At 40.6% G+C, this 9,741-nt stretch overlaps 2 protein-coding genes across 2 annotated transcripts; both read left to right on the forward strand.

Annotated features, from left to right (window-relative positions):
• Positions 1-6,964: 6,964 nt before the first annotated feature.
• AOL_s00079g292 (uncharacterized protein) lies at positions 6,965-8,648 on the forward strand (the record flags this gene model as incomplete). Its single annotated transcript, XM_011124167.1, has 2 exons — positions 6,965-8,402; positions 8,494-8,648. 2 exons carry the CDS (start codon positions 6,965-6,967, stop codon positions 8,646-8,648), a joined length of 1,593 nt encoding a protein of 530 aa, XP_011122469.1.
• A 72-nt stretch (positions 8,649-8,720) lies between these two features.
• On the forward strand, positions 8,721-9,053 carry AOL_s00079g293 (uncharacterized protein; the record flags this gene model as incomplete). The annotated part of the gene is made up of 1 exon (XM_011124168.1): positions 8,721-9,053. The coding sequence occupies one exon, from the start codon at positions 8,721-8,723 to the stop codon at positions 9,051-9,053; it is 333 nt and encodes a 110-aa protein (XP_011122470.1).
• Positions 9,054-9,741: the final 688 nt, after the last annotated feature.

Here is a 9,741-nt window from a genome sequence, read left to right on the forward strand (position 1 = left end):
GAAGGAAGGGTTTAGTATGGCGTACAGCCTTATAAGTTTAGCTTCTCAAACAACATGAAACCATATATAAGCCACGGGTAGAAATGTTCCTTGAGAAAAATGGCTCCGTTTCTACCGCGAATATATATATCTATACCCCTGAAGAAGAATATACTTTCATTCGTTGAATACGTTTACAAAGAAAGGCTAACCGAATGTCATGACGGAGCAGGAGATATATATATAGGAGGCATAAAGGGCAGAATGCGTGTATCCCGTGGAGGTTCTACATTTTCTATACACATTTTTAGGGGGGATTCCAAAGTGTGGATGAATTAATTGAAATAAGTATATACCCTTTTAGTGAATGTTTATTATTAGGGTGGTTTGAAGGTCTAGAATATATGAGATTATGGTATTCTTATGAGTACTAATATTTTCGATCGTACAGCACAAATGGCTCATTTTGGCAGTCGATATCGAATATCTAGAAGTTCATGAAATATAATTTTCTAGGTGGAGCTAGGTTAAGATTCCAGATGACGGTTTACCTCACCCACTGGCAATACATTTGAGTGAGAGAAAAGACGATTGGAGCATTTCATCACAAGCACAAACTACTTTCAGTACAAAAATAATGATCAGATCATTAGAACCAAGTAGTGCGGATTCAAACGTAAGCACCGTTAATGAAACCGGGAGCTGAGCTAGTCGACTACATAATATATACATAGTACTATACCCTCCAATATTTAGCACTGGGTGTAACACCATCAAACGGAAGAAGGGTGAAAACGATGGTGGTTCCCGACGCTATAATATATAAGCTAGACTTCATTACCAAGCTACCAAAAAGTCAAAAATGTAACTTGGGGGATACCGTAGGGAGGTTGATGCCATCCTTACAGTGACAGACAAGTTCTCGTTTAACACCCAATGAACAGCCGTTTCGATTTCAATACATATGTCAAAGAACCGGTCGGAAATATATAAGGTTGGCATTGAATTCAAGCTATTCGCCGATCACAATATGATCCAACCGGATATTAATTTTATATACATGCATATAGAGGGGTACTTCCTTCTAAGGCTAGCTACTATATACTGGACCTGGGTTAATCAGATGACATGACACATTGGTTACCATATAGTATACCCAAGAGTTCAATTCCGACAAACTGCTCACAGATGGAGAAGCTGCGGTATGTGTATATATAGGCATCCTCTGAAGCTTAAGCTTGCATATATTGGATGATACGCTTATGAGTATGTTGCCGTCATATTATGTATAATAGAATACATATATTAGCATACTGAAGCTTCTAGATCTAGATCTAGCCAAGAATTCATGGTAGGATATATACATCCAGCTCATATACATACCCCCTAGGCGGGAATTAAGAAGGATATCATGCACCACATTCTGCTTATGAGGTTGGCGATACATCAATATTATTCTATCGCTAGGCCTAAAACCTGGGAATATTAATAAAGTCAAACCCCGAAGAAAATGTCTCAGGAAATCACATTTATACACATGCACCTTCGAACTCGCAGTGCACCTCATGAATGAAAATTGTTTAATCCGGATGAAATGCAATGAACAAAAAATTGAAAACGATGTCTTATTTAATCATCGACATAGGAATAGTTGAATGGGAAACCCAAACTCCACTTCTTTTTTTCGATACCTAAGATCGAACTTCATGTTCTGGAGCTAGCTCTCCTAGTGTTTCTGATGACTGACGATGGATATAAACCCTAAAAAAAAACAGCAGGGTATATGTTAAATCCCACCGTGGATATCGATTACCCTATTTATTACTCTATAACGGTAATATATAAAGGAGGTTTTAACCGCCTAGTGGCCCATTGATTACCATATTAACTATATCTATTAATTTGTATATTGAGAGGGAATGTCTCATTTCCATGACCTTAAACATATATACTAAGTAATTCCTTTGGGCTAATACAGCAATCAAAACATAAGCGTTCGAAATACCAGATATGTATTTCCTTACTAACATCTTTGACAAGAAAACGTATGCAACCGCTAGACCCGTCTCTCTGTTGACTATCGATACAAGGTCGCCGTCGAAAATAATGATATTCTTCTCCCTCGGCTGGGAAACCGACATCAAGTTTGATCCCGTCATATCGAGCATACGTACGTGAAAAATCGGGTAAAGCGACATTTTCACTGCAGCTGGTCTCCTATTAATCAAAAAAAGGTACATATATATAGTAACCTTAACTATTTGGAACTGAAATCGTCGAAGTCGAAAGATCCTCCCAGTATATACAGAATAAACCCGCCTGGTGAGTCTTACCAGGTCATGGGTAGGAATACATTGCGGTTTGAGTTCCGCACTACCATAAAATGTTGTGCTTGCTTAATTTATCAGATATATATCAGTGCCTTCTTCGAAACTTCACCTCGCTTTCGGTCTCGATTTCAATTAATGTACCTCGTTGGTCAATATCGATAGAACCAAAGCGAAAGGGGTTTCATTATGAAGCTACGACATCCAAAAACCGATGTACCGCAGGTTCGGCGAGAAGTGTCTTTGCCGCCGTATTCTTATATATATTTACCTATAAGAATCCACGGGGTGCCTCGTTAAACAGGAGTATTATTACAACCACCATAGCTGACTATCCGTCAAATTGGAACAAGGGGCTATGGCCTAAACATTAGGCCTAGATAACAAGAAGAACTGAAACCCCTTCATGAATCGTTGGGCTCAATAGACTAAATTATAAACTGTTTCTATATGACCGGCATCGTTCCCAAATAGAGTAATCAAGATCACACCAAGAATAGGTAAACGATACATGTGTCGCCAAAATCAATGCAGCAACCATATTTCTGTCAGTACATTATCGATTTTAATACGTTGCTAGTTGTTACCCGTATCATGGCTACCAAATTTGAAATTGGTGTTAGTAAATATGAGTCAAAAATATCATAAGAGAGATGGTCTCAGAATATGATTATTGTAGCTATATATATTTTGCTTCTGTTAGAAACTTGCGCCATATACATACACACAAGGTATGTGATACACTAGAGTTACATCACAATATATAGTAATATATCTTCTCGGAAAACTTCTCATGATTCACCGAACCCTTTCTTCCTCGCTGCCGCTGTCGTAGATATATCAAGCTGATAATTAACCCCCCCCCAAAGACCCTGACATCGTACACGTCGAATTGATGGTTCTTGTTATCAGGATATACGATTGGACCTAAATTTGACTTACTGGCTTAAAGTACCAGGACATATATATTCGAGACAAGTAAAGACAAGAACATGATATTATTTAGACGGAGACTCAACAAAAGTCATGTTATCACGAAACACGATACTAATATATGATTTTACCTCCCCCCAGTCTTCGGCGTACAGATGACATATAAGTCTTAGCAACCTATTCGTGTTTACGGAAAACGAGATCGAGGAATGTGCGTTTCTAGATTTATCATGTCGGCATCTTAATTTTAAAATACTAGATTCTATATAAATAGTCGTGAAAACCCTACGCAGATACCAATATTATGGACGTGCGAACTTTAATCAAAGCTGGAATATTGGAAACACAGTTAGAATGGTGACCAAACCAGCTATAAACTAGTATCGAAACAAAATTGAAAACACGTTTATAAAATGATCACTTCTAGAAAGATAAAAGAAAAAGAAAAAAGCAAAATGGGACGATATGTTTTCTTTCTCGAGATTAATTATGACCATTCCAGAGTCTATATATATTAATACAAGATACCATCTCCTTCCTCGAGTAATGTATTATATAGTGAAAGTCCATATCAGCCTCACGCAGTATGCAATCCTGATGCTAATTCTCACATTAGTATAGACATATATCTATTTCGACCTCCCAACCCGCCAAATGGACATTCTGGAGATGTTTGCACCAGAAATAACCTTATTTGTATAGAGAAAATACGTGGATCGGGACGACTTCGGTCGCATGATATATATAGAGTCTAGTCTCTAACCGAGAACTCCCCGCATGGGCGCTCTACCTTTTGGTAAAAATACAAATGTACAATGATATAAAACTACGTATACGTATACATCGAATCAGCCCGTTACACGATGGATGCATGGATATCAATTACAATACCCTTTGCGCGAAATATGGCAACAAAGGAAATATGAACTGATGAAGAAACCTTATATGATTGGTGCGAGTCGACATGTTTATAGGACCATTAAAATTCACGAATGGGTGCACCGGTGGTGTTTAAATATGTTTAATTAGTATATATTCACATAATATATTACAAATCTGCGAGCAAAATGCTAGATTCGCAAACCACGTTTCATGATTTAAAGGCGCTGTAGTCATACATTGATATCCGCTTGAGTGCTCGAGACTTCGTCTTCGCTAACATCCGCATAACCGAAACGTTTAGACGACGACTACCTATCAAACCCATTTTTTAAGTCTATATGCTAGTAAGATCTGATATAGTTATCGGGGTTACACACGTGTACACACATGCACACCTCCCCATTTGTGAATTCCTGCGATGAAATAGCTGCGCATTCAATACATGTACATGTATAAATATATCAAAGCTGGTTAACTACGACAGAGACCCAAAACGATGGGCACCCGCTCATCTTAGTCATAACTTAATTCTGAGTCAGCCTTGTTACATGCTGAATAAAGACATATATACAAATGCTTTTAACAGAAGTGCTTTTAGCTTGACTAGTTTTATAGAACTATACTACTTTAGAATATTGGACTTGTCTCGTACCCACCCCCACCCTAAAAAATTCTTGGGTGGATATTGCAATTGGACTTGCATATCAAACCAATCCCGGATGATGATTTAGACTGGGCATTGCTACAGAAAGCCTTCCAGATATATCAATTAGTTGAGCCCGTGCGCCGAGATAAATTCTTCAGAAAAGAGCCCTTCTGGAGAGAAGAACGCCTCGAAACGTCGTAACAATGGATTGATTATATATTCGAACCCTTACGCCTTCAAAGAAGGTGCGGTGAACCATCGAAGATACCATGGTATTCAATACGAGAATATTAGGGCTGGTCATGAACTTCTCAATATCACACTGACAACCTATTTATGAATATTCCGACTCTTCGAATAAACACTGACATCATGTGGTCTCTTTCCCAGACATCATGGTACTTTTCCAGGCCCCCCTTTAAAACTATCCCTGCCGATGTCGCCCGAAAATTCATTCCGTCGATAAAACCTACCTCCCATGGGCAAAATGGCGCATAATATATTAATACTGATACACTAGTTGTGCAAACGGCGGGGCCATATCAACATGTTTATGAGCCCTCCATACATATCATTGACGTTTTTCCTAACTTCATGGTACAACCCCAGCCCTAATCTACTTCAACCCGTCGCTACCCTCAAATGCATCGCTACCATAAAACCTCAAGGTTATGAACTTTTTGCATTAATCTTACATCCTCGACGATCTTACCGTTTAGCAACATTGGCGTATATATAATATTATACAATGGAACTAGCCCCTTGCATTCCGGAACAGAACATATGGATATGCACAATCATTCAACGGTAGCTACATCCCATTATATGATCCAGAACACTTCTAGGAGATCCCAAGAAACAAACAATAGGATTTTTTGGATGTCGAATAAATATATATTGCCGCGATAATCCCAGAACCAAGGAATAACAAGTGAGTACTAGATGGCGGCGTCGGTTTGTATGATCGATCATCGTATTAGTAGTATATCGTCGGTTAAAACTATTAGAAGGACCCTAAGATGTCGGAATTTACCAATTTAACATTCAAATACAATTAGAGTCTGTTCAATGACACCAACGACATAAATATCAACGAAGATGTCCCAAAAACGTATTGAACAGGCTCGGAGACCTTGTTGTATACATTGTACAAAAGCTTAGTTTGGGGGTATAGATCCTCGACATATCAATTATCCAATGACTAGTCTGACGTATAGCCTAAGCGGCTTAGCAGCCGTTAACAATACATCCCCAAGTAGCGGACACGAATGGGAATGAATATAATAATATAAAGAGAACTGGGTAACCAAATGAACGAATATGTAAGAAATATAATCTTAAAAACATAGGTGTCACCCTAGAGTTCTCCTGGATGGGGCTGGGTGTGAGACAAAAAAAACAATGGTATTTTTGAGGAATATATTAAATGGGTGCATGTTTTTTCTCCTATTGTCCAGAAAAAAGGATTATATTCACACATGAGCTCTAACTCATCGTCGGTTTCTACCGTGACAATTCAATTTCATTATTGCATATATCAGCAAAAAGAACAGCTAATGACCCACAATACGAGACCAACCCACAACACAAAAGCGATTAATTTGGTGTGGTATTTCCACCTTCGATGCACGTGATTATTTTCATTTTCAAAATTCTAGCCGTCCTCAAGCATAGTTCACTAAATGTAGATATCATCTTCGCCGTTCGATTGATCCCAAAACTAGCTCATTTGGTCAAATATTGACCTCACAATCACGATGAATAGATTTGGTGCAATGTTGTCGATGGTGAAAAGGCATGGGCGATCTTTCAACTCTTTTCTTTGTGTTGGTGGCACAACGATGGTCCCGCAGATCTTTTCTTTTCTCAAAAGCCGATCTTTCTCCAACGCCATAAATTAAGAAATACAACAGTCCTGACTAAAAAGCTTATAATTTCTTTAACCGTTAGTTACTTTCCTTTGCTTTTGAACATATTCTTTACATTTACCTACAAGCATAGTAGCCGCGCCGGTTAACTAGTTAATCGAACGAAAGACGGCTTTCATCAATCAAAAAGTCAAGGAATCTCAATTCTGGTAAAGCTAGTTACACTGAAAGAGCCTGGAGACATAAACGAACTCGACCAATACCTGAAGTCCTTTCACAAGCCGGATTAAGCCTCTTGTGGAACCATAATTCCAGGAAATACAACAAGGATGTCGTTCTTTCGCAGACCCGCCGAAGATTCTTCCTCTGAATATGACAGCGACGAGGAAAATCCAACAAACCTGCCGGAATCCGGTGCCAACGACGTAGAGACCGATTCCTTAAAGCATGGTTCAACTTCCCAAGAAGAGACGGACGTAAACTCTATTCAAGATTTACAGCCCGAAGAAATTTCGGATGATTTCTTTAACCCTTCTATAAATTCGATCGCAAATACAATCCGCAAATTCACACGCTTATCGATCTCAAATCGTTTGCATTCTATTAACTCGGATTCTCTCTTTGTTCAATCTGTTGCTTCGACACTAGGGCTTCCCATAGTAGCGAATGAACGATGTGGAAGCTGGTATGTCCCGCCGTCTCAGAAAGCAGGATCATGCTACTTCAAATCCACAGACGGACATTTTGGATGTTGGAGTTTTAGTCTGAGAAGACTAAATCTCGGGATTCTGGAGCTTATTGGACAAAACAGAGGTTGTATAATCGTCGACAGCACAAGGAGAGGAAAATCTATTCCCGACGCACTGAGTAAAACTGTTCCAATCTGGTGTGCAGTTATGAACTCCGTGCTTTTCCCTGGTAGCTCCGAGGAAGGCGCAAAAGTCGAGTTACCAGAGAACGCTGTTTCCGCGTCAGAAAGGGCACAGATCTCAAAGTTGATTGATGGGTTTTCGAAACAATTGCGAGAGCTGCAGCTCGACACGCAGAAGCTTGCAGCGCAGTTACGAAAACCCATGAAACCGGTTTGGATTACTCGGGAAACAGATGTTGCAGATATAAAATATATCGGGGAAGAATATAACCCTGTTTATCTCTTATCAGCATCCAGGTATCTCAAAGAAGAGTTACAACCAAGAGATTCGGGAGCGCTCGGGCAGAATTTCGTATATATACAAGGTGCAGGGGATGATCATGAAGGGTGGGCTAGAGGATTACTACCAGTTACCTACTGGGGAAATCGAGAAAGGTTGCTGCAGACCCCAGAAGCTGAGTTACCGGAACTTATCGACGAAATTGTCAAATCCGGGGGAAGCAATAGCAATAACCCACCCGCCACCGATCTCACGGGACTATCTATCCTCAGCAAAGTTCACAAGAAACTTGCGATATGCGATCTTGTAACATACGAAGCTTTGAGGAAAGCTCAAACACCCGTCGCAGCAGCTATAGTTTGTTACGAATCCGGTGTGTTTCTGGAAGGACGTGCAGAAGCCAACAAAAGTTGGTGCCCTGAATATCGAACGTATATTCCTCCAAATAAGGTAGGAAGCAAGCAGCTTCGAACCAAACTTGTGGAAGTGGTGGGTTGGGCGGGGGAGCTTCTTACGTCGGACTCATCACGACCGCTTATCATTGCGTGCCAAACGGGGAACAACGTGTCGGTTGGTATCACGCTTGCATTAATATGTCAGCTATTTGATGATCATGGTATGTTGCACAAGATCCCTTCTTTCTGTAACACACCCCCCTTTCTGGTATTCTAGAACTGTATAGCTAATATTCATATATCTCTACCAAGGTCGTCTCACACCCAAATCTGCAAACTCGAATCAGCAGGTGGATAAAGGCATGATTCGTCAACGCCTTAGTTGGATCATATCTGATCGGACACAAGCGAACCCGTCCAGAGCGACCCTTCAAGCGGTCAATCTATTCCTGATGGGGTGGGCCTAGCTTCCGAGTATTGGCGAAGCTGGCTAAGATGTTCGTTACCATATGTGTATCATATACAAAGAATGCAACGTCATGAGTCTACCTTCTAGTAAAGACTCAAATGGCTTGCTATGTATGGATTCCTCAGAAGGACGTGGCAACGAGAACATTGCTGCTATCTATGGAATACATCTAAAACATAAGATGTCTGAAACGAACCTGAGGTCGAGGCGGATAATGGGTCTCGAAGGTGTCAGCATTACAAAGAAGACCCTTTTGCAAAAGGCTAAATCCGAAAAGCTGGGCCGGGAGAGCTTACGCCGAATAGAAACTGGAAACTCAAAAGATTCTTGGTCTTGCGGACGGAGTTCCCTCACGAAAGAGGAAATGCCTCAACCGCGATTCAACCTTAATAGGGACGGTTGAGACACGGCATTGACCTATCTTGGGTTTGTTTCAAGAACTTCTGTTGAGGGCGGGATACGAGTGGGTAGCTTTGGTGTTTCAAGATTTTTATGCTTCGTTGTCCAAGCTTTTTTTCCCTTTCTCTCTGCACGCCGGATTCTCCACAGTCCAAGTCGCAATGATTTTATTTCTTCCCGTTACGAATATTTCCCCGAATGTCGGTATAATAGGAGTTTTCTAACGTCCCCGCTCGTTCGTTGGCCCTAGTATTTTTGTTCCTTCCCTGGAAAAGCGAGGTTTCATGATAGTCTTTTCTGGAGTTCAAGCGAGATGTTACAGATTTATGAGAATGACTGGCATCTCGCAAAAAGGTCTCTCCACGGTTCTTAGATCTTTTTGGTTGCCTTGTGCCCTGGGGAAACATCGTCGATTGCCCGGTTTTACCATAGCAGGTGATCAAATATTAATATTTTTGAAACTGGCAGCGCTCGCCTAAATAGATTGACGTTCAAAAGACTAAAAGCTAGAAACGCGCGCTGAGGAGGAGGATCGATATACCGGGCGCGAGCATAGATATGTCGACACGTATGTACCTCTAGTATCTTCCACAGTCTGTCTCCATATGCGGGGTACCTTCTATTGGTCGACTCCCCATAGAAACCACCAGATAAGAACCCCGTTCAGATACGTAGACCAGGCCTGCAAAGGC

Source organism: Orbilia oligospora (assembly GCF_000225545.1).
Source record: "Orbilia oligospora ATCC 24927 unplaced genomic scaffold scaffold00079, whole genome shotgun sequence".
Taxonomy (NCBI): domain Eukaryota; kingdom Fungi; phylum Ascomycota; class Orbiliomycetes; order Orbiliales; family Orbiliaceae; genus Orbilia; species Orbilia oligospora.